Source organism: Taeniopygia guttata, chromosome 17 (genome assembly GCF_048771995.1).
Source record: "Taeniopygia guttata chromosome 17, bTaeGut7.mat, whole genome shotgun sequence".
In the NCBI taxonomy this organism is placed as follows: Eukaryota; Metazoa; Chordata; class Aves; order Passeriformes; family Estrildidae; genus Taeniopygia; species Taeniopygia guttata.
In genome coordinates, this window is record NC_133042.1 from 6,994,819 (window position 1) to 7,019,935 (window position 25,117).

Sequence of the window (25,117 nt, forward strand, 5' to 3'; positions counted from 1 at the left end):
GGCTGCACCATCCTGGGGGTCACTATTTCTGGCTCTGGAGGACTATCCTGAAGGCCCTGGGCAGCAGCAGGCACTGCTTTGCAAGAGCTGTGGACTCCAGGTGGGACCGCCAAGGTGCAGCAGGAGGATTTCAAGGTGCTGGAAGTGGAATATTCAGAGCTGGACACAGAGCTCCTGTCCTACCCAGGGCAGTCCTGCTGAGCACAGACCAGCCCTCAGCCCCACGGGCATCAAAGGTACCCCCCAAAGTAGGCTACAACAGTAGTAGGCTACATGGACTAGACCCATCATGCCACAATAAACCAAACCCGAGGCCTTCTGGGATATAACAAGGACCTGGTGCAAGGAAGATGCAAAGCAAGGTCACATCCAAAGTGTGAAAAGCTGCACATTTACTCTGTAATCAGTGACCCTCTTCCAAACTTGGCAGAGAGGCAGCACTGGCGTGCCCTGTGCTGACAGCTCTAATCCCATCAACTCTCGGCTCCGAAGCAGACGAAAGAGGAACTGTCTTGAAAATGAGGTGTTCAAAAAAGGATCTGTAATGGACAGACCTGCTCAGTGATGTGCAAAGTGATCTGGGACCTCAAACTAGCAGAGTGGGAACAGTGTTAGCCTCACTTCACCAACATGTGACAACCTGCCACCAAACACACAGCTGGGGCTGGTGGGAACTGGGAAGAGCAGGAACCTGGAGAGAACAAGAGGTTTTATGCACAGGAGAGACAGAGCTGGACTGTACCCACTGCTCCTGGTGACTCAGGAGGGAGCAGGTGGCAACTGCAGGATGCAGTTCATGCTGCTAGGAGCCTGCATTTCATAACTACCAACCTCACAAAACACTCCTTTACCTCCTTCAGCTTTATCTTACACTTGCAGGAAGCTACAGCCAACTTTCCCCCTTCACCAGCATTTGACATTTTGTGCTTCCTACATATATGTAACATTTTCTAAAACCTGCTGAGGTTGTCTATTTTTTTTTCCTATCCATTTTTATATGAAATTTCTTCCCTGCGATTCACACACATTTGGAAACCAGAGCAGACCACAATTTAGCATGTATTAATACAAGAGACATTTTGTTTAAAAGAAAAACCCCACCAAATAAAGGCAGCCTTGCGTTAAGGTGCGTTATCATCCCTTAGGATAGTCTCACCGAAGGCGTCTGGAGAGAATCAGTGAAAGAGGTTTCAGAAGGAAGGCAGACAGGAGCATTCCCGTTAAAGCTGCTCTCCTGAGAAGAGGAGTTTGGCACATCCACAGTGCTGGGTGACTGGCTGGCTGCAGCGGGCACCGCTAGGTCGGGGCTCTGGGACAGATGGACGGGCGGGAAGGGCGGGGTGGAGCAGGAGGTGGAGGTAGAAGAGAGGAAAGGAGGTATGGAGACTTGGTTGTGAGGCACAAAGTCCTGGGAGTAGGACCTAAACACAGATTTGTACTGCAGGACGCAGAGACACAACACAAAAACAAGGAAGATGGGGAAAGGAAAGAGACACAGACAAAAGAAAAAGTAATTAGATTGGCAGCAGCATAGCAGTGACAGCACAAGGCATTTCTAACACAGGCAGCACTATTTTACCATCCACATGTAAAAGCAGGAACTGCTACCTGAGATACAAGCCAGGTTTTTCCTGGAGAGCCGTGTTCTTGCACCAACAGCAGCCTGGCTGCTCATCTCACCAAGGGAAAGTGAGCAGCAAGGTGTGACCTGCAGGTATCCAGCCTTTGCTGGGCAGGGGAAAACCTGGGCAGCTCAGAACTGCTAATGCAGTGACCCTGAAAATCACCTGAGTGAAGGAAAGGATGTGAAGGCACACAGAAAGCACAACTCTGAGCATGCTGGAAGTGTCTACATAGAGAAAACTACTTCAAGTGCTTATTGCTTTTCTGGGATTTTCCACAGGATCCAAATTTAAGATGCTTTTTGCTCCAGCCCTGTAATTTAACAGCTACTGTGTCGAGTCTGTTCCAGAACACACAGCTCCCAGGGAGGAGTGGCTGGATACTGCCTTCAAAGTTACACTGAAGGATAAAGAAGATTATGCTGCTACTCCTTCCCATTCGTGAAAAACAGGGAGCAAAAATGGTAATTGCCCTCCGGAGTGATGAATTCCTTATCAAACCAATCCTTTAATGCCTTGAAGAGTCAGCTGAAGAGATGAAAAGAGATCATCTGCGTAAAGCTTTCTTTCACTATCTCTCCTAATCATCAGATTACTGTTCAGATAATATTAAACAGGGTGCAGTGGGAATATATTGTGCCAAGAAAAACAAGAGCAACCCTCTGTCTTTTAACATCTGGTGCTGGTAAGATTTGCCATCAGGGTAAGTCCAAAACAAAGCTGACTACCATTAAAAAAAAAAAAAAAAGACAATAATGCTAAATCTGCTAGAGAGGAGTTTATTTTAAAACTTGCAAAGCTGGTCATAGTCAAGTGGACAGAAAGAAGAATCACATCATCCAAAAAACCCCAGGCTGGAATGCAGTTGTGGTGCTGCTCTGTTGAGGGATCTGCTACAGAAAGACGGTGCAGTACAGAGCTCTCAAGAAGCACTGACACAACTTGCTCAAACCAGGCTGAAAAGTGACACCACTGTGATGTAGAAAGAAAGGGAATCAAAGGCAGGAATTGGAGAATTCAGGCTACATTTTCTCAGGAGAGTTGAGCAGTTAAGAAAAAGCAAAGCTTAGTCCATCACCTGAGCCCCAGCAGCAGCACCCAGCTCAGCAGTGGTATTTTTGTTTCTACCTAGGAAAGATGTAGGCTTAAAAATTTAAACTGAGAACAGCCTCAGGCCAGAAGCCTGGTCAAAAAAAAAAACTTTTCCACTACAAAGGGAAGGAAATGTAAAGGTCAATGAGGAGACTTTACCTTCCACCACCTTAATCCTTGAGTGGCTGTGCCTTGTGCCTTGCATGGAGTCCAGCAGTGCTCCGGGTGTATTCTCAGGGCCCAAAACAAATTGCAGGCCATAATACAGAGGAGAGGAGGGGGATGCTTTGGAAAGAGAGCTTAAAAGACTACTGAAAAATAATTAAAATGCAAATCCCCTCCATGTGCCTGTGGCTAGAAGGAGACTGGCTCCAGGACAGGCTCCTCTCTCTTCCTGCCCGTTTCTTTCCGGATGAGCAGCGCCGGCTCCAGGGACACTGTCAGCTTTTGGAGCTGCCTCAGTAACAATGACAAGTCTAATCTCTGTATTTACTTTCTGCCTGGATAAATGCTCTACATTTATTCATTTTCACTTGCATGGCACAAACCACTAAATCCCTCGTAAGACGCCGGGTTCATGACATCATCTTGGCTCAGCAGATTCATTATGCCTGCCTGGTATTTCATGATCTCACTGGCACTAATACTCCAATGATCACCCCAAGTCCCAGCCTAGACCCCAAACCACTGCTCAACAGCTCTAGAAGGCACTCAAAAAAGCTGCTGTGCTGATAAGAAGATCCTTTGCTCCTGTAGAGGAAATAATTAGCTGCAGCAGAAGCCCTGTGCCAGCTCCCCCATTGCTGGACTTCCTGCACCCCCATGACACAGGCGGCACACGCTGTCCTTCACTTTGTAGTTGATGGACATCTTCCACCCAGGAGGTCCAGGGGGTTTTGTCCCTGACCTGCTGAACCCAGAGGAAAAGCCAGGCTGTTGCAAAGCAGCAGTGGAGCTCACGCAGGGCAGGAGTGAAAGGAAATGACTGTCCTCAGCCAAGTCACTCTGGGACAAGCAGAGCCCTGCGTGAGGCGCTGGCAGGGTTAGCTCAGGGCAGCCTGCACCAGCAGCTCAGGGAGATGAGTTACTGCTCCTGGGGCAGGAACATTTGCACAGCTCCTGCCTCGAGGAGCTTCACACACATTAATCCTAATTTGAAGGCAATTTAGACCTAAATATAACATTACATTGAAGAAATGTTAGAAGTTTGAATGCAGATAAGTCAGTATTGATAATCACTGTATGTTTCTCTCTCCCTGGTCTCATAATACACCTTCAGAACAACTTCTTGGCACGAGATATGTTGAAAATGCCAGTGTAAGGGCCAGGTACCCATGAAAATGCATTAATCTTCATTATGTGATCCGTGAACAATCATTTAAGGATGCAGACAGGCTCTCAGCATGCCGCTAACAAAGGGAACAGAGCAGAGAAGCCTTTGGTGTGCTGGCATTAATTAGTCAGCCTGCTCTCAACTTCCAATCTTGTTGTAAAGTTGCATCTTTTAGAAAGGGAGCCAGGGAGCCCCCTCCTTCCTCTGGAGCCTGCAAGCAGCTCTGGAATTCCAGTTATGCAGCCGTGCTGGGATAAGAGCCAAGAGTGAAACATACTTTTCAAAGGGAAAAAAACCCACCCTGCAGTGGAGATGATGTCCATATGGCACCCATTCCTGCTGCTCCCCAGCCTGGCCCAGCCCAGCCAGCAGCTGCCCCAGGAATTGCAGCAATGGCTTCCATGGGATCTGGGTGTTGTCCATCCCCTGGAAGCCTTGTCATCCTCTAAAATGAATACTCTTTGGGGAGAGGACAGTCCATTCAACACAATTGTCACAAGGAAACGAGCCATCCTTTAGTGCTCCCCACAAGAGGCAACAGTTTATCTTGGAAACAAATCAGTGCTTGTTTTAATCAGCTCCTCAGAGGTTTCCTGCAGGGTCAGTCAGGCCTCGGCTATGGCTTCACGGACACAACCTCCTACTCCATGGCTTTGCTTTAAGTGAAGTACTTCCAAATAACTTCTGGGAAAGCTACAAAACAGGGTGCAACAGGAATCTATGGGAAAGGATGCTCTCCTGTACCCAAACTCTGGCCACACTGCCAGCTCCCACCCCAGGACCAGAAGAGGGACTCCCAGCATGAGTGACCAGGATCTGTGACAGCAAACGGCCGAGACAGGGAGAAGAGAGAGCTCCCTCTCCTCTCACCAGGGCAGGGGTTTTTAAAAAGACCTCTCTGCCACTTGGGAAGTGCTTGCACAAAGCCAGCTTTGAGCTGGGAGCAATCTCATCTCCTGGGAACAGCAGGAAGCAAACGTGCCTGGCCCTGAACATTTACCACACACCGTGACACACAGAGGCCTCCCAGAGACAGCATCTTTCAACCTTTTCAATTTGCTGCCTTTGATTTTTGGCATCTGTGAGTATTTCAGAACAGCTTTCCATCATTAGAAGCCTTGTTCCAGAATGTCCCAAAGGTCAGTGACATTCTGGCTGTTTATTTGGATTAGATGGCAGGACATAAGCACTTTTTTCTATTAAAACTTGTTTCAGGAGAGATGCTTCTTCCCACTCACTAGGCATGGCTGACCACAGCTAACAGGGAGACAGGAGTATATATGCAGAGAGTCAGTGGTTGCAAGTTACAGCAGTCTCCAGCCCAAATCCAAAGTTGAATTCAATTATATGGCTGAGAGAGCATCTGCAGCATCAGCAGACACAGTCTTTACCTTTTAAGCACAGCCTTCTCAGTTACCCTATGGACTTCTGCCAAATTAATCTGCCATCCTGCCAGACACTCCCAGATCAGGTAGAGCATCAGATTCCCAAAGTACGAAGCTATCAGAGGAAAGGATCAATCTTTCAGATCTCCTCTGCTAATGTTATTAAGGGAACTATGTGGGCAATGTGCCAGAACTGGATGCCCAAATTGTAACAGTACAGAACTATGTTCACAAAATACTGGGTGTTGCAAAGTCATTAGACCCTAAGAATATAATTGCACAGACAACTATTTGAAAAGACTTCCTATCTCATAACACAATGCTGGGCTTCCAGGTACTTTTGCTAATGAGGAAGGAAATGCTCCTGCAATGAATGGCTGGAAACACAAGCTGCCAACAGAATGGCTTCAAGCACTGCCACAGGAAAGGCAGCAACTCCTCAGGCTGGAATGTTTCTCAGCAAGGCCTCTGACCTGGCTGCAGAGCTGACCTCCCTGGTTTTAATTGATGGCAACCACAGTATAGGGATGGATGGGGCTTCTTGTGTCTCCTGGCTTCTGCACAAGAAAACACAAAATCCAAACTTTTCCTCGTGGAGGAGAGATTCCTGCATGTCTTTGCAACAGAACAAATAAGGGGGCAGCAGGGGAAGAAAACCTTTGTAAGATTTATTAGCCACGCTGTCACGCATCCCTCTTTGGAAAATATCAGAATTCAATTCTGTTGCACCTACAGCATCAACTCTTTAGCTTGTGGACAAACCCAGATCAAGATGGCAGATCTGGAAAAGACAGAGTCTGGAGACCAAGACAAGACTTCTAAAAGATCAGTCACATGAAAAACATGGGGTGTGTGGCCTATGAAGTCAACATGGGACTGGTCAGAAAGACCTACAGCGACCTGCAGTGTTCCAACTGCGAGGAAAATGTATGAACCCCCAGAGGAAGTGGTTTCCACCACCCCAGAAGATCCAGTGATGCCAGCAGACACCAGCACTATTAATGTCAGTGTCCAGGCCTGCCACGGGCAGTGGAAATGAACACAAACACAGAAAGAATGCTAAACAGGAAAGGCAAAACAATACCTAAGTCTGAGCAGCTGGTTAAAGGGATGCAAACCTTTTCAGTCCCCCTTCCCTCTGCTCCAAATTAAGGAGGCAAAACTTTAAGACAGAAACGAGCAAACACGTTATGACTTCCCAGCTGTGGCTCTCACCATATGAATGGAAACAGCTCAGTCTCTGCTGAGGCCAGAGCCTGGTGTGTGCTGCAGGCTGGAAGTGAGCTCCTGGAACGGGAACAAGGCAGGGAAAACGTGGGAAGCACATGGCTGCACCGTGCACGCCTTTAATCACTTATCTGACCCCCCTTCTCCTGAACATACGTTAGCACGCACACAAGAAAGAAGAACAGTTGCTGTGAATTTTCTGTGCACTTGCTCAATTTGCTCAAGAATGGTGAGAACAAGTGAGAACAGAAGCGCTGAACTGGAGCTTTCATAAGGAAATCACTTGCACCTTCTGCTGGAACCTGACAGCCAATTGGCTTCTGGTAAATTACCAGAAATGTTTATTAATTAAAAAGAAAATATAGGAAAAAACCCAACATTTTGAGAAAGGCAACTTATTCCTCCACAGTGAAGGATGCAGCCAAATTTCCACTAGTGGCATGTACATGCCTTGGAGATTCAACTGTTCCTTGTTTCAGTGAGGAAAGGCTTCCACAAGACTTTGTGCAGCCCTTGGTGCAAAAGCTGTGGATGGGCAGCAGTGGAGCTCGCTGCTGGGTATTTCCTCTCCCACTGCAGAGCTCTCCAGCTGCCAGGAAGTAACGAGATTTCAAGATCTGATTATTCCTGCTGCCCACCCATTTCCAGGCAAACAGCACAAGGATTGATTAAACCATGGGACAACAGCTCTGTGCTCACAAGAAGGGAGGGAGGTGATCAGCTGGAGAGAAACTACTGCCAACCCCAGAAGGATGATGCCTTCTTGTTGCAAACCTCTTCCTCACTGCTTGGAACTTTCAAAAGAGGTGGGAATCCCTTGAATGATTCTCGACAGTACAATCCAGTTGTCCCCCCAGTGTGGGATTTAATGGCTCAGCTGTCCATGGGATGGGGAACATGATGCAGTTCCTTAAAACACCAGCCCACACTACCAACACAAGCCCTGCTGGCACGGAGGCCAGACACGAGTCAGACTTGGATAAAAAACAGCCCAACTTGCCAAACCTATGAGGTCTGATCCAGTTGCTCAAGATCTGCCTCTATCCAGTAAAAGCTATTACCTCTGACACAATTTCCTGCAAAGGAGGGAAAAGCACAATTAGTGGGCTGACAGAGCAGCGGTGGCAGCTGGGCTGCAACAGCCCCTGCAGTGCTGACTGGAGAGAAAGCAGTCAGGGCTCTAGAAAAATTCACCCATTAAAATTAAAAGATGCTCTGAACAACTTCACCTCTTTTCTGCTGTTCGAAAACAGTTTGTTAAGCCATGTAAATCAGGAGTAAGGCACTAATCCTTCACCTGGAGCACAGAGCTAAGGGGATAACAAGCAGAACGTGGTGCTGGCTTGGCCTCCCTGCTGCTGGCATGGGAACAGATGGGGACAGGGACAGGTCCTCCCTGGCAGTGACTCCTGTGGCCTCCCCAGGCCAGTCTCCAGGGAAGGAAAAAAAATCACAGGGCACTTTGTGAAAACAGGCTACACTTGCAGAGCCTTGCTGACACTGGGTCAGTGGCCAGACATCAAGTTGAGCAGCTTGGAATTCCTGCTATTGATCCAAGGAGGTTTTTGCTTCCTGTGCAGAATGAGAACAGTTTATGTAGGAGACATGTAATTTTAGGAGATCTGATACCCACTGCTGCTAGCTGGGTACACAAGAGGCCAAGTGCTCAGCTGGCAGTGCCTGGAAGGTGTGCTCTCCCTCATTGGGGCTGGTGGCAGCTAATGCTGATTTTTGCCAGGTTTGTTGTTCACCCTTTCTCTAGGGAGAGAGGAGAAATGAAGACAAGAGCACATAAGGAGCAGAGCAGCAGGCTGAATGCTCCTGGTGCAGCTCGTGGCATCCCTTGAGCGAAACCTCCTGGGGCAGATTGCAGGAGGGGCTCTGCTCCTTCCAGTGCTGATGGAGGGTGTCACCCTGGGAGGGATCCAAACCCCCACAGCTGTGTCACAACTCTGTCTTATTAGGGATAGGGCAAATGGAATAAACTGTGGTTATGGTATTACATGGGTCAGCTATGATGCATGTAAGGATATTGGTATTTTCTATCTCAAAGAGACACTTTCATAGTGAAAATCTCATTTTTGGCTGTGAAAAAATAGACCAGATAGAGTAATGAAACTATGAAATTATCCTAATTTAAAGGCACTAATGGAAAAATCACCATTTTTAATTCAGCTTATTTCCTTTGTGCATTTGACAGTGCACTGTCTCATTGTTCTCATTGTTCCTCATGCTCCAGCCATTTATTTTACCCCTCACCAAATCCTTGCAAAAATGAGTAAGGATTTTTTAATGAAGTTTTAATATTTCTTAAAATAATATATTCACAGTAATGTAGTCCAAAGTGAGATGAGAATGGGTCAGAGCAATTTAATAGGTAGTAACCATTTAATCCAACAAGGACGCCTTTTTAAATCAAAGTGCCCACGTATTTTTAGAACATTATAGAACATATTTATAGCCTCTCAATTAAATCAAAAATAGTCAGGTACTTTTATCTAGTCCTACAGTTCCATGTTTTGCTAGCAAGGACCACTACCAAGTAAGAGAACTGTACAATTCAGGACTTTTACTTCAAATTTTAGAACTGTTTACCACAAATTTATGCAAACACTAACCTTGCCACCCCTCAGCCTTTTCATCTGTGCAGCAAAACTGCTCTCTCTCACACAAGTGGAAGCGAAAAGCTTTCATTCATGGCTTGTGAAGTAGCTCTACTTGTAAAGCACTTGAATACTTTCTTCTTTGGACCAGTGATTATCACTAATTTTTAAAGAATGAGTAAGTGCTGAAATGGGAAGATAGCAGTGGCACAGTGGGAGGATACTGTTTTCAAACATTTAATATTAAACTAATGGAACACTTTGGAATCTTCTTAAGTCTTGTCTGATAATTTCTTCTCCAGAAGAAGACTAATTTACTAAACATCCAGGTCACTGTCAAAAACCAGTGTATTCTCACTTGTCATCACATGGCAATCAGAGCATAACCACATAGTTTTACATGAAAACGAGCCCCACACTGATGAGCTGGTGGAATCCCATGGCTGAGTTTAATTTCATTATAATAACACTTTGTTATTACTACCATTTAATTTAAGCAGCTGATCAGAGATTTAAGCAGTGCTCTAATACTATTTTGATTTAAATTATTTCCAGCTCCTCCTGCCATTTTCTCCTCAGGCTGCTCACAAGTGCTGTAGGAGAGAAAACCCTGCTCATCCATCAGCAAATCATACAGGCAAACTGAGCTTGTTTGGGACCATGGAGATGTGAAGGGAAGCAGACAGGCAAAAATGAGGTGGAAGATATAGTAGAGGCTGTTTTCTAGAAATAAAAATTAAAGAGCTGCAGCCCCTGTTCCACATGTTTGACTAAATCTATGGATTTTGGGGACAGCATCTTGTTATTTCTCCCAAGGCCAGGCTCACACAGCAGCCTTTAATTGACTCATCCACATCACTGGCATTATGCAATAGGACAAAAAAGACTTTGCAGCTCCAACGTGCAGCCTGGGGCACACAGAGGTCACAGGAGTGTGCCTGGGCACACAGACCAGCTCTCCTTCCTCAGTCTCCTGCCACAAATGTCAACATGGACATGTCATATGAAGAAAGCTACACCTGCCCTGGCTTCACTTGGTGAGATTTACACTTGGTGAGATTTACACACCGTCTCTCCCACCTGGCTGGCGACTACAGGAGCTCAAAAGCCCCCAAAGGAACCTCCACCTTGACCTGAGAGGGCAAGCAGAGAAGTGGCACAGCAGGGATGAGCAGTAGGACAATACCCCGGTGTTCCAAGCGCAGAGAACTCACCGAGTGCACAGGAAAGGAGCTGTGCCGGCTGAGAAAGGAGTTAGAGACTGACATAGTGAGGCCCTGAGTGGCACCGCAGTCCTCGGGGGTGAAGGGCACTTTAGGCTGCTGGACACAGTAGGAGACAGAAGAGAAAGAAGAGGCAGCATAGGAGGCCTGCTGAGGAGGGGGGAGAAAGCAGGAGACACAGACACAGAGAAAGAGAGCACAGAAAAGGTGATGAATAAAGGGCAAGAAATGCTAGCTGTAAAACAATGCATATAATGGCTGGCTAAACAAACAGCTATTCATGCAGCTCATCAGAGCCAGACACACCAATATCCCTTCCTTGAGCTCAAGAGGCACGACAAAAATCACAGTTCAAATCGTCTTTGTTTCACAAATCCCTTAAAAAATGAACTCCTGCCTCCCCCTCCCCGCTCACCCGTGGACAGCTGCTGCTGGCACAGACAAGCTGCTCCTGGCTGCCCTTTTGTGCCCCTGCCGTGGGGGCAGACACCCAAAGGAGGAACTGCCTCTGAGCACACAGTTCTTGCACATTACTACTTTTTTCTGGCAACCTGCAGATTGGGAACTTGGCCTCTCCGGTGGATCCTCACTGGTACTGCTGTGAGACTGGGTGACAGTGACATCCTGCCATTTCTCTGCCCAGTCCAAGATTATAATCATTTGCCCAGGAGGCAGCTATTACACCCTAAGTGACAAATCCCAGCAAGGAATTTCTCCTGAATTCTCCTGTGGTAGGGAGACTGAGAGAGGATAAGGTATATTCAGGCTTTCTCAGACTTGTTGAATAAAACATACAATGTAAGCATACAATCTTATTTTTGATTAAGATCTGAAGCTGACAAGAAAGGACTTCCTCATTATTATATTACAGAAGAGTCCATCCAGCAAAATTTGCTGCTGCTAAAGCAGCTGATGCCCATTTGGTGCCCAAATAAAATCTCCCAGGGCAGCAGGAGCAGAGGAACAAGAGTCTGGTGGCTTTTACAGGGACTGTGGTATATAAGCCATCACCTGCTTGCACCTCTTTCCCAACAGAGGGATGAAGGGAGGGAGGCTGCACTTGAAGAAACCTTTGCTTCAGGGGAACTGCAAGCAACACCTTGATGGTATCAGCTTGTAAAATGACAAAAATGGCCAGCAGGCAAAGCAGTGACATCTTGGCTGTCCAGAAAATGATTAAAGGGGAGCAAAGAAATGCTTTGCTTCAGCCATCACATTCAGGACAGGAGAAAAATTTCCCTTCTGCACAATGGCTGCAGCAAATCTGTGCTTTGCAAACTCTGACCATGACTGTGCAGCCCAAGTGACCTCTAGAAATGTCACTGAAGTGCAGCCACCTCCAGGAGGGAAAGGCAGGCAAGGGACTGCAAGGTACAAGTGACAGTGCAAGGGTCACACTGATGGGGACCACGGACCCTGGAGAACTGCCTGATCCTCCAGAGATGAGTCCTGTAGACTCTTTAGTATTTAAGGTCTTGTCCCCAGAAATAATTAATGCATACTACCCAGTTCAGCTTAGCCAAAAATGTCACTTTATCTTTTTAGGACTCCTACTTGCATCACAGGAATGTAGTTATGCAAATCCCAAAATTAGAGTTAAAAAGTAACACTCTGGGGCACGTACAATATGAAGAAATATTGCAAGAGTCACCCTCACAATGGTAAGACCACGGCTCTGTTCCCACATTTCCTCCTATCTTGTTAATGCCATGGCAAATTTAAGTGAGCTACATCAGAACAAAATAATTTTTTTTTTAAACAGAACAAATAAGATAATTAATATAAACAAAATACCTTAGGTTGGAGTTAGGAAAAAAAAAAGAGAGAGAGAAAAGAAATTAATGAAAACCCTTTAAAGGAAATGGGACAAAATCCCACCCCTCCACTGAGGTTGGAAACAAAACTGCTGCTGCCATCAGTGAGGTCAGGATTTCATTCCCCACATGGAAAACGACCCTTTCTGTGCTGTTAAACCCACCACCCACACACATGTGGATGTGCTTTTCCCTGCTGGCAGCCTGGGGGCCAGCAGAACACCAAGAAACAGGTAAAATCCTCACTCACACAAGGGGACTAAGGTGAAAGAAACATGAGTGAAGCAGTGGCTGTACCAAAGGTCTGTGCATGACAACATAACAGCAGTTATTCTGTTTAAGCAGTTATTATTAGTGGCATCTCTGACAACAGTTTCAAAACAGCAGTGGGAACAACAGTGCAGCAACCTCTTGAAAATAGTGTTGCTCAGTGTGTCAAAATCTTCCAAGCAGTTGTCGTTACACAAGCCTGGCACAGATTCAGCCCTGCCATGTGGACGACAAACGTTTCATTTTTAGGGCATTTTAGGACTTTCAAAGCTTACAGGGAACGGTCTGAACGTGGAGTTGGAAAGCAGCAAAAAAAAAAATACATGATGCAAAATGCCTGAAACCATGTTCACAAGCTGCCAAGGAGCACGATGCGAGACAGCAGTGAGACATCCTCCCACCAGCTCTGCCTGTCAGAACCAGGAGCAGGGAGAGCAGAGCTGCTCCTGGTGGCCCTGCCAGGTGTCCCCAGGGTGTCACTCACCAGCTGCCGCTGCTTGGGTGGGAGAGCAGGAGGAGGTGCCAGATCTTGAGAGGAGTCTAAGCTGATAAAGGAGTCATTGATCCCGTAGACTTCCCTGAGGTACTTGTTCTTCTTCTGGTAGATGTGCTCGTTCTGAGGGGTCTGGTAGAACATGGACGGCTGCGGCTCTGAGTAGTCCTCCACAAACTGCATGTAGGCCATCACTGCAAGGCAAAGAGAGCTGACACTCACTGTCCTGCTCTGCAAACCCCAGCTGAGGGTCAGCAGGCAGCTGCTTGTCCTCAGAAGGGCACCCACAGCCGCCATCCACCTTGTAAATGCAAATATTCCTCCTGTGAGCCAGCACACAACAAGCACCATCCCAGGCCACAAACAGAGCTGATAATACTCTGGAACCAGTGAGCTCTTGAGAAGTCTCATTCACTGATGCTTAGCCCAAATCCTCACCTATTCCATGGCAATTCTGAGAATATTCCTCAACAGCTAATGTCCAAAGTCACCAAAAAAAAAAAAAAACCCAGAATAGTGTCAGTCTGCTTTTTAAGAGTGTAACAATGCAACCTGGACAATAAATCTCTAATAATTCTTGTGCCCACAGTAAGTCTCATATCTGCAGTCAGCAAGATTTCTAGAACCAGGAGGCATACAGTGTTTCTCCATTCTAGCAATTCTCCATTCTCCATTGTAGTGAGAGAACACCTGCCTGTGAGACTGGGTGTGCCTCTCCCTCAGCTCTTTAAATGCCACTGCCAATCCTGGTGCAAAATACTTAATCACAAAATAATTACTCCTAAAAGTGTCCCTGACCACGTGTTCCTACCTCCTTAGCTCAAATCCAACACCCTCTGCTCCCATCCCTTTTTAAAGCAACTTACCATCTCCAGTTTTCAAACTCAATGGATTCACAAGCTTTTGTGAGGTGTGGCTTAATGGAAATTTAAATGGGATCAAACCTTGTCTAGAGGACCTTTCCATCTGTACAATATTCCTTCCAAAATCTATAAAAAAACCCACACAGGTGAGCCTAGGCAGCTCTGACAGAGAAGTAGTTACTGCTGCAATATTTTAGTGTTGGAGGGGGAGGATGCTATCCAGTGCCACAGAAAGACTACTACAAACCCACCCCCATTATTAAGGATCAGAAGTGTGCTGAATAATGTAAAACAAAGGAAGAAGGCCTTTCTGTACAACTGAGAGCAGGAGAAACAGATGCAAGTGTCATGGGAAGGACTAACCAAGGCCTTCTTGTAAACATGCTGTCATGCACCAGGCACTGTGATCATCCCTCCCTTCCTCCTGATAAACAAGCAGTTGTTACTTTTTGTAAATCTGGTCATTTGGTGGCCATTATTCATCTTCTGCTGGCATTTCAGTTGTACAGCTGAAAGGAGTGGATGACTTCAGTGAAAGCCACAAATAAAAGGAGAACAATGCAGGATTTGCACATCATGAAGTTGGTTCCCACACTGGCTGCAAGGCAAAGTCCTCTGTTCACCTGCCAAAGCAGACCCCCAGGCCAGCTTTAAACAGGATACAGCCCTGCAAATGTGTCAGCAGGAAGGAGTTGCTTTGCACCTGTCTTGGGCACCTTTTTTCAGATTTCCTCTAATATTTTAAACTCCGTTTAGAAAGGGAGTTAACACAGCTGCCCTTCCCCAAAATAATTATAACCCTCTTCCAAAAAAATAGAATAAGGAAAAAAAAGAAATAATGAAAAAAACCAGGTCGAGGCAATGGGAGCACAGGAAATGGAGCTGATGGATTTCAATCCTGACCGGTAACACCTGCTGTCCCCACCCTGTGACCCCTCAGTCCTGCCAGTGGACAACCTGTTCATGTCCTGCAGTACAGCCAGTCCTGCACAGCTCTGCCAAAGCTGCTGGAATTCTGACCTCCAGCTCTCCCTGCCACCTGAGCCTGCCCCTCTTCCTCCCTCAGACTCCCTGCTCTTTCCCACAACAACCTCACAGTGAAAGGAAGCATGTTCTGGAAATACTGTCTTATTTGGAATCATGGTGATGGTGCAGGAAATGCAAATTACTAAAATAGTCTTTTCAAGTATCAGTGATTCAGTCGGCTAAGGTGCTCCTGTGCCCTGGAAAATGCCTTGATATCATACAACAACTTCAGGGGACAAGACCTAAAGAAGGCTTATGAAAGCTATTTCTCTAGCAGCAAAACTGAACTAAGGCTCAGGAGTCCTTGCAGAAGCACAGAGGACAAGAGCTTGAGGGAAAGACCACATTTTGAGAGCTCATCAACTGAGCAGGACAAAAGCCAAGAAGGCAGGCCTGGCAGTGCTGGCACAATGCAGCAGAGACTGCTGAATCCAGATCAACCCTTCGTGTTGAGTCACCTACAAAAGCAGTGCCTCACTGAACACCCAGGTCTGCAGCCACCACTGGGGATCCATTGCTGTGAGCTCCTGGAACAGCACCAAGCACTGCACTGACACCACAGCTCACAGTGTTGGTGAAAAGGGCATCACATCAGACACTTGGGTAAAATTAAATCACTGCAACTCAGGGCAGTGAGCCTGAATGCTGTCGGGAGCCTTAACTCAATCTGCAAGGGAATAATGAAGAGCTCTTTTATCTCTTTATGGGGCTAATGCATCCCATTGTGGTGGCAGCTCCCCTGCCTGGCTTGTTCCAACTGGTCCTGGGCAGGTGAGCATGCCTCTGCCTCTACTTTGTCATCCTTGTTTGTAGGCAAAGTGAAAATCAGTTGGGATGGTGAAATACAAACCTGGCACTGCAGAGTGCAAATCAAAATAGGCATCATTAAAATCCTGCCAGTCTTGAACAGGAGAGTAAGAGAGCAAGAGCACTCCCTTGACTCCTGTTTGCAAAGGGTCTTCTCTCCCCCTTTCCCACTGTGGTTTTTAACAAGGCAGAAATTTAAAAGCAGATGGGAAATTACATCAGCAGCTCAGCTCAGGCTGCACGCCCTGCAGCAACCGTGCAGAGGGAGGGATGGGGGCTGCAACTCCCCAGTGAGCAGCTGGGGTGGAGTGACAGTCTCAAGGCAGCACCCCGGGAGAGAAGGGAGGCGTGAGAGAGAAACCTCTCCCACCACATGCCCAGTTTATGTCAGTTATTAACCCAGACAGAAAATATGTGAAATTAAAAAAAAAAAACATGAAATCTCAGACTGAGGCTGGAACACCTTCCCAGCAACATGCTTGCAGTGCCTTGACTGTCATTTCTGAAAGAGCTAAAGCTGCTCAGGGATTTCCAGCACACACCAGCTCTGCCCATATGGCAGAAGTCACAGGTACTGCTCTCCTGGAGCCCGCTCTCCTCATCTGCAGGAGAGAACCAGTGGTTGTTGGAGTCCAAAGGGGTAATGAGGAGATGATCAGCACCAGGGCACACCTGCAGTAAGGTGAGGCACACCAGCATCCCCCCTGGAGGGCTCCCTGACAGCCCAGCCTGACCCTGGCGCTGTTGGCAGCTGAGCCCTGCACGGGCACAACAGATTTGTGTGCATGGCCAAGAGCCAAAATAATGGACATTCTTAAGCTGTACCACACAGCAACTCAGTGGAGAAGTCAAGGTCAATGAGGCAGTCGTTGCTGTCACCTCTGGGAGGAGAGCTGTTCTTCACAGAGCTGGCATTATCCGCTGGCTAAGCCCGGCCTGCCCTCAGCGTGGTTCCTGCAGTTAAATACCAGCTGCTCACTGGGCACCAGGCTGCGTTTTGTTCCCCCTGACAGCGAGGGAAACATGAATAAGTGCCTCACCAGTAGTTTCCAAGCTGTTTGGGGAAAGGATCTTGTTATTTCTGACTCTGGGCTCTTAATGGCAGAAGCTGTTCCGTGTCTGTGGCTTGTTCAGCAGGAGCACGATGCTGGTGCTCAAGCAGCAGTCTGGAGTAATTTGCCCTTAGCACAGCAACATGTGCTCTTACAGCACAGTAAAATAACCATAACTCATGCCAGACTAAAAGCTCTATCACTCCTCTGTGTAAATTATACAGAAATCAACTCTTGGAGGTCCCTCTGAGCACAGCTCACAGCAATACACAAGGTTAACTCAAGCAGATCTTCTGTGTATTACCAATAAAGACCATCAGTGTCTCTGCTGCAACACTTACTGCCAGCTACCAAAAGATGTCCCACAACAAAGGCACTACAACCAAGTCCCATCTGTGTGAGCTCTGGATCTTTTTAACAAATCCATGCATCTCCTCCAGGTCCCAGGAGCTTGTTGAGGCTGTGGAAGCAGCGCTGTGTGATTACACAAGAATATCCACATGCATCAGCCTCTGGGCAAAAAATATCCTGGGTGTCACCACAGAGCCTGAGTAATGTTTGACTGGCCTTTTAAATGCTGAAAAAGTAAAACTAGCAACCACAAATCCGTGGTGTGATATACTGTGGAGTAAAAACAACCTAAAACAAGTTCTCAGTGTCACATGAATGCAACTAAAACATTTGCAGCTGTCAGGTATCAGCCCCAGGACTACCAACAAGTTTTGCAGCAAGGATGCTTTATCGAATCATCAGAGTTGACAACACATTAGGAAACAGCTCCTGCCTCTCCTAACAATGCAATCTGATCAATTCTCCCTCTAATCCAACATCAAAGAAGATTCACACAAGGCCTTGGTACTGAGGTTAAAGTTGTGCTCAAGCAGTAATGCAGATTGCTTTTAAACTTGTTTTCAAGTAACTTTTTGGCATCTTGTGTGATACCAGAAAACAAAGACATGGGGCTTGAAGACACAAGCAAACAACTCAGATCACTCTTTCACATGTCAGACTTCCTCTTACCCAAGACTCACCAGGAATCTCCCCTCCAGTGAAGCTGCCTACGTGCACAGAGGTGCATTTCCCTGCATCCATCCCAGCCTGAGTGGTGCAACAGCAGATCCACAAGGATCTGATCCTGCACTAACGTGCTCTATATCACAGCCCCTGGCAGCTCATGCTTCAGGTGAGGATTTTGAACAGCACAAGCTGTAACACCTTTGCCAGTGCTCATTTACTTCCTCTCTGTTGTCTACAAACAACCATCTCAGCCTCTTCTTTAGCTGATTTTAGTGTCTTTAACTGCTTGATTACCAGAGAGGAACAAAAGAGATTTCCTGCATATGGGGACACTTTTATGACCCTCACTTTGAGGTGGGTCAATTCTTGTGCTCTGAGTAAAATCCCTGAGGGTTACTCATGTGGACAGGTCATTTAGGGATAATGGAAATGCTTTTAGACAAGGCATATTTTTAAATAAGTGACTGGCAGAGTACACTACATAGGAATGGAGAGAATACACCCTGACACCACACACCCCTCTCACTCCCAACCTTATACATAGAATTGCAGCATCTTAGACTGGTTTGGGTTGGAAGGAACCTTAAAGAATCCAGTTTCAATCCTCCTGCCATGGACAGGGACATCTTCCACTAGGCCAGGTTCCTCAGAGTCCTATCTAGCCTGTCCTGGAACACCTCCAGGGACAGGCAGTCCACAACCCCTCTGGACTAAAATTATTCTCAGTGAGAAGTCTATAAACTGCAGGAAGGAGCCAGAAGGCCAATTCAGCACTTTGAAATCAGCTCTTCTCTTGGGCAGCCAGCCATGCAAGGTAATGCTCTTCCTCCAGATCTTGTATACGTTACCTCCTCATGCAACACACAGCTGCAAAGCCAGCCAGTGACCAGTAAACCAATATCTGCTGGACCTCACTGTGTAGTCCACAGCCTTCCCTGGCAGAGCACTGTGGCTGCCTGTTTGGCAAGAGATTTCACATTTTTCAGCCATGAACATTAAGGAAATCAGAAGAAGGTTGTGAGCTTGAGATGTGGTCAGCCCTGGTGTGCCAGGAGTCTGGCTGGGGACAAGAGCCTTTGCTTTTAGAGGCTGCTTGTTTTAATGATGTGGGAAATTCTCAGGCATCCAAAGGAAATAAGATCCTGTAGCAAAACAGCAGTACCGGACTCTAGTTTTGTCTTGCACAGCTATGTGGGTGACTGTGCTCCTATTGCCAAGAACTGCTCTGGCAAGACTGGGTTTTGGACAGAAAAGCAGTCCTTTCTCCGAGCTCTTGGAGAGGACCCAACTCTCCCTCTGCAGTGGGAAAATAAAATTGAGGAAGGGGGGAGTGAACTGACTTAAAAAGGGAGAATAGACCAGAAAGATCTGCAAGGCAGAGTGCCTCAAAGACTCACATTCAGGTGAACAGAAAAGTAACATGATCTCACTACAGTAATGAAGAAGCTGTGTGATTCCAGATCCCCTGGTCCTGGATCTATCTTGGCCCCAGGAGTCACTCCCTGCCCACCACAGCACTGACACTTCCCCTCCATATCTTTGATATTGACCAACTGCTTTTGACACTAAGACTCAACTAAGAGCATCACCATGACTTAGTAATTATCAGAAGCGCCACAACTGCAAAAACAAAACCCGAACGCAGGAACTTGCTTACTGTGCTTGTTTTTCTTCTCTGGCAGAGGTGGCGGCTTTTCTGGGTCACTGTTTGAATCTGGAGCAGCAAAATCAGCAATGAATTCCACTGGTGCTGAAGAGTTTCCTTGCTGGAAAGGCAGAACAGCAGCGAAGGGCGTGAAGGGCATTGACGGGACGACCACGGCGCTCTGCAGGTCGTCCTCGGAGATGTTGTCGTACTGGGACGGGTGCCGCTCGTAGGACACCCTGCAGCCCGAGCTCTCTGAAGTCTGGGAGGCTGCACTCCTCCTCTTCTTCTCTGGCAAAGCTGGGGGAGTCTCTGTCGGCTGTGCTGCTCCCGAGAGGCTGCAGAATTCCAGAGGAGGAGAGCTGCCCTGCGGGAGCTGGAAAGTGTGTCCGTGGAAAGGGGAGCCAGACTCACCCAAGGACTCTGGCAATGGGCTGAGGACGCCTGGCCCCTGAGGAGGTATCTGATCAGCGTTGGAGAGGTCCTGCTGCAGGAATTCATAGTCTGGATCATAGTGATCCGATTGATCTGGGTAAACAGAGGATGATGTATTAGTTTCTCTCTTTTACTGTTTAGCCCTTCTCAGTTCTGTCCCTCCCATTCTATTAGTTAATTAATCAGTTCATTTTAATCAGAGTGGAACTTCCTTGCAGCTGGGACCATCTTTTTACACCTTCTGTAACATCCAGACTTCATATAACTCATAATTAACTCTTTACACTAGCAAACAAATATCAAAATTCAATAGGTAGACAGCTGCATAATTTGTGTCATATTTATTTTTTAATTTTCTTTCCTAGCATGTAGAAACAGCACTGCTTTTGTCTACCAGGACTGTAATTTCTGCAGACAGGGCTGAAATGAAGAAAACATTCCACTTGAGAGCTGAATTGAATTTGAGAACCATCACCTACAGCAAGGGAAACACATTCCCCTGGGCTTTTTCCTCTCTGACAGAATGTCGGAATCTGTGGTATTGGTGATTCCGAGATTGTAGAAAGTCTCTGTCTGTCAGCCCCACTGCCAAAGAAGAAGCCATAATTGGTCTGTGCTGGTTTCAAGGTTGTTTATTCTGTTTATCTCTAACATGTTCTGCTGCCCTGCCGCAGCTCTGTCCTGCAGGGCAGCGTGTGGGGCTCTGCCCTCAGTGGGATGGTACAAACATTAAATACCAGAAACTACCTGTGCTGGATTTACAATAACGTGCCAATATCTGTCACCTACGTTGGACAGTGTGTCCCCAGCCTGAACCAACAGAAAAATGCCAACACCACAGTGAAACATGGAGGGCATGAAGAAGGAGAAAAAGGACAAGACACACCCAATTTCCTCCATCTTGTCCCCTTTGGACCCCTAATCTAGAATCCTAAAATTTTACTTTTGCACCTATGCCACAGTTAATTATTAGTTATATCAAACAGTGAGAGCTTGTAATTCATCCTGTAAGATTGAAAACTCTTTTCCATGGACAGAGATCACAGCCAGTGTCTCTGGGGGCTCTGTCCAGGGGGGTTCCTGACCCCTGCCAGGGTCCCAGGGCAGCCAGAGGGATGCCCTGGATTCCGACAACAGAACAGCTCTGCACTGAGCTGCCTGCAGCAGCTCCAAGACAGCAGCTGCAAGTGCAGTGCATTTACTCCATCACCTCCTGCACCTGAGCTCCCAGAGCAGAGGGCCAGGCCCCAGCAGCCCCTCTTACCCAGGGTTTCACAGCTTGTGTTGCGGGAGCACTGGCCGCTGTCGCGGTCCAGAGAGGAGAGCTGCTCGTCAGACTTGCTCAGTTTGCCAATGCTGCTGCAGGGAGAGAGGCGAGGAGACTCCCCCCCGTAGGAGTGGCTTCCACCTGACAACCTCCTCTGGGCGTAGCAGTCAACATCAAAATCCTTCAGGACAAAAAATAAAAAAAGTAAAAAACATCAAATCACCATCACTCTTGGCAGCTCGCTAGTGAGGGAGATGCAGCTCGAGGAGCAAAGACCTCAGGAGGGGAGAGGATCACTGCTGCAGGCCCTCTCTAAGCCCATGGAGGACACAGAAACCCTCTGATGTGGTAAAGAGCCCATGCCAGGGAGCTCTGTGTGTTCTTGATTTCAAGCAGGGGTTGCTGTGCCCCCACTGGACTTTACAGATGCTGAGAAGATAACCAAGTTCTTCACAGCTATGTGTGACTGATGACTGCTTATCATGACACTGAGACAAGGGAATGACACTGCAAGATTTCTCATGACATACCTGGGGCTTCAGCAAATACTTGGTTACCTCAGGTGCATGCAAAGGGAAAACAAACTGCAGTGAGATACAACTTTCTGTGCCTATGGCAATGGTCCCATTTCAGAAATTACCTCAAGCTTATTAAACTGTGAGTGAACCCCTCAACTATTCCCACTCTGTCAGAACAACCTTAGTGTGACTCTAATTTCAACTGAAGAGTGGCCACAGCTTTATCTGAGTCAGCCAAATGACTGCAGAGGCTCCCTAAGCCAAAGCTGAGGCTTTGGGGATGAGGACAAGATTTGATTTTGTGCAATTTGATATGATCCAGGTCCTCACTGCTGAGCTAGTAAGTTCCTGAATGGGTAAAGCAAACCCAGCCATTTACAACCTCATAAACCCCAGACAATCACAAGAAATGGAATGTGATTCACACACACACACAAATTTCCCATTTGTCTACCAGAAAATGTACAAATTTCCCCAAAGCACCGGCAGCAGTCAGAGCAGTAACTCAAACTACTGCTTGAGTTAAAAGATGTTTGAAATTGTGACTGGATGAAGACAGACTTCAGATCTCAGAGTAAACCCTGGTGAGATGTCAGGGAGCTCAGCTGTCCCCTCATCAATTGGACATGGCAACACTCAGCCACTCCCATCCTCACACTTTACCCCTCAAGGCAACAAAGTTTGTAGCAATTAGTTAATTAAACACAACAACACTGTAAAAAAAAAAAATTAAGCTGTCCACATTATTTATGACACGGATGTTTCTGCCACTGCCACTCCCACTGCAAGCTGCCTGTGCTGGGCTGCTTGGGACAAGCAGGGACCTGCAGCTCTCAGCATCTCCCTGAGCTTTTCCTGCAGCTCACAGCACACAAAACCCCTTGGCTCTCACAAAGGGGTTGTGCCATTACCTGTCTGTTGATCCCAACAGGTAAACTGGACCCACTGGTAGCTCGGCTCATGGGGGCCACAACAGCCACTCTGGTTGGGGAAGGTGCAGACTGACGTTTTTTAGGGGGAAGTGCTGGTGGAGGGCTGCAAGACACAACAGGAATTGATGCTTCCATCACTCTTCCAGAAAAAAAAGATTTTCAGAGGCTTCACAAGATGTTTTCCAGAAAGCTTTTGTCAGCCAGGAGCTATTCAGCAAAATGTATCCACTAAAAATATCGATTTAAGAATACTCTCACAGGTAAGGTCCTGTTAAGTGATTTATTTTTTAAGGTTGGTGTTTCTCAAACAAAACCAAATGCTGTTGTTAGAAGTATTCTGAATTACACTAATTAGCATGGCAATTATTTCTTAATAAAAGCAGTGAAAATTCAAATTACATGTTTTGGTTGACCCAAATATTATTTCCATTCACAGAAGTCCCTCCCCCTCCTCAAACCTTCCAGATGTGAAAAATGCTCAAAGTTTCACAGATTTACAGGACAGGGAAATTATCTTTGTTGGTCTTTGCTTTCTTGGTGAACTTCAGGGAACAAAAGGGTCAGAGCTGCTCTCACCGGGGGCACTGTGAGGGCCCCATGTTTTGGCATGAATCTGTGTCAGACCCACACATTTACAGTAACTTGTGAGAGTTTAACCCTTTGACTTTTAGCTTTTGCTTCTAATGACACGTAATTCTGGTAGTCATCAAGCCTGAGAAGTTCCCAAGAGCACACAGAGTCTGTTCTTGGAACATACCACGAAATTTTGATATAACCTTTGAGAATTCATGAAATACACAGAAATGTGATTCTTTTTGTTAGCTACAGCCCTTGATGCCACGTTTTCAAATTACCACAACACGTATTGTTCACACCAGCCATTAGCACCAGTACTAGAGAAGAAAAACAACACACACACACAAAAACCTGCAAACTGGGGGTTTTCTCTTCCTTCTCAAAATAGAACATAGAAACTTTCATGTGGTTACTCTTAGAACAGGGTATGAACAACCAAGCACAAGGGGTTTTTTTCACACACTCTTGGCTCTCACTCTTAATCTGACAGGCAAAGCTGAACAACCTGGCTGTGCAGGACAGATTAGTAACTGTCCCTCGAGTTAAAGGAACATTTCTTATGGGATACAGCAGCCCAAGACACTTGCACAGTATGGAAATCACACAGTTTTATGAGAGGGTATTATGGATTTATGTGATGCCTCTCATAAGTGGATGTCAGGGCATGGCACTATCCTCACATAAAAAGAAAGAAAGTGAAAGACACAAAAATTAATAAGAGACAGAACACAAAGCAGAGTCCAGGAGCAGGGAAAAATTGCTCTGCAGGACTGGAAATTCAAAAGCAACACTGACCCTCCTCTCTTGTGCACATTTTGCAAGATTGTATAAAAACCAACAGGCTGGTAAGGGGCACTGGTGTTTCTTGGTCAGCTGGCTGGGCAGTGTTACCTGTTCTCTGCCACACGAATGCTGGGCAGAGGGGGTTTAGGAGGTGCAACTTCTTCATCCATGGAGTCAGTCAGCAGCTCGTTGGATTGAGTCATGTTAGTTGTTTTGTTGAGGATCTCAATTTCTCTGTCTGTAAGGGGAAGCTCTGATGCGCTGCAACATGCAAAACACAGATTGCAGATCAATAAATCACAGCTGGAACACAGCCCTGACAGGTTCAAACCTGTTTTAAATCATGTGCTATCAGACAGGCACCTAGAGCAGAAGGCAGAATTTGCATCTGCAGGTGGAATTCCATGTATATGCAGAGCTCAGTGTGCATGTGGCTCAAAGGTTGTTTCACTGCCAGATTTTGGTGTCTTTCCTATCACAGCATCTTCTCTTTTAGCAATCCTGCTGAAACGGATGGGGGGCTACATAAAGAACACTACACCACCCTCTGTGAAGAACAGCTGAATATTTAACTCAACTCTCAGCAGTCAGAAATTATCCCTTCTATATCAGTCCTGCCCACAGAAGAAATCAGTGACCCACCTGTCAGATTTACATGTTGGTAAACTGGGTTTAACTGGGCTTGTGGGAGAGGGATGCTCCTGCTTTTCAATCGTGAGTCTGACCAGCTCCTGATGATGGAGAGAAGAAAAAGAGAATAATCACTATTTTTTGAATGCTGCACTTAAACATCCCAGAACACAAAGGATGCTACTGCAGTAAACTCTTGGTTATGGTTTAAGGATGGTGTGGACACAGAGAGAGCTGAGTTGGGTTTAAGTCTGGTACAGAGCCACACAAATGATGCAGAACAGCTGCTAAGGAGCAGCCTGCGCCCAGAGGAAGTTTTGGCAGTATTTGAGTGAAGTTCATTACCCCTGACTGTATGGGGATTCTGCACAAACCCATATGTGTGTCTTTTTGCTGTGTTTCCTCTTTCCTCTGTCTCACAAATGTGTTCCAGTCCACACAACATCCTAGATAATGGTAAACTGGCTTTACATACATAGATCTAAGTACAAAACAGCCTTACCC

At 46.6% G+C, this 25,117-nt stretch overlaps 1 protein-coding gene across 12 annotated transcripts in view; it reads right to left on the reverse strand.

Moving 5' to 3' along the window:
• Positions 1-25,117, reverse strand: part of RAPGEF1 (Rap guanine nucleotide exchange factor 1) — an 83,164-nt gene that overhangs the window by 14,482 nt on the left and 43,565 nt on the right. For 2 of the 12 annotated variants that reach the window (XM_072936821.1, XM_072936817.1), the window contains exons 5-13: positions 24,626-24,714; positions 24,092-24,244; positions 22,604-22,727; positions 21,705-21,731; positions 21,172-21,355; positions 19,485-20,000; positions 13,054-13,256; positions 10,477-10,635; positions 1,157-1,438 (exon numbers count right to left, since the gene is read on the reverse strand). In XM_072936821.1, coding sequence (XP_072792922.1) covers positions 1,157-1,438; positions 10,477-10,635; positions 13,054-13,256; positions 19,485-20,000; positions 21,172-21,355; positions 21,705-21,731; positions 22,604-22,727; positions 24,092-24,244; positions 24,626-24,714 — 1,737 coding nt within the window. The remainder of the gene's footprint in view (positions 1-1,156; positions 1,439-10,476; positions 10,636-13,053; positions 13,257-19,484; positions 20,001-21,171; positions 21,356-21,704; positions 21,732-22,603; positions 22,728-24,091; positions 24,245-24,625; positions 24,715-25,117) is intronic. The other 10 variants (XM_072936823.1, XM_072936820.1, XM_072936822.1 and 7 more) reach the window with 6 other exon arrangements.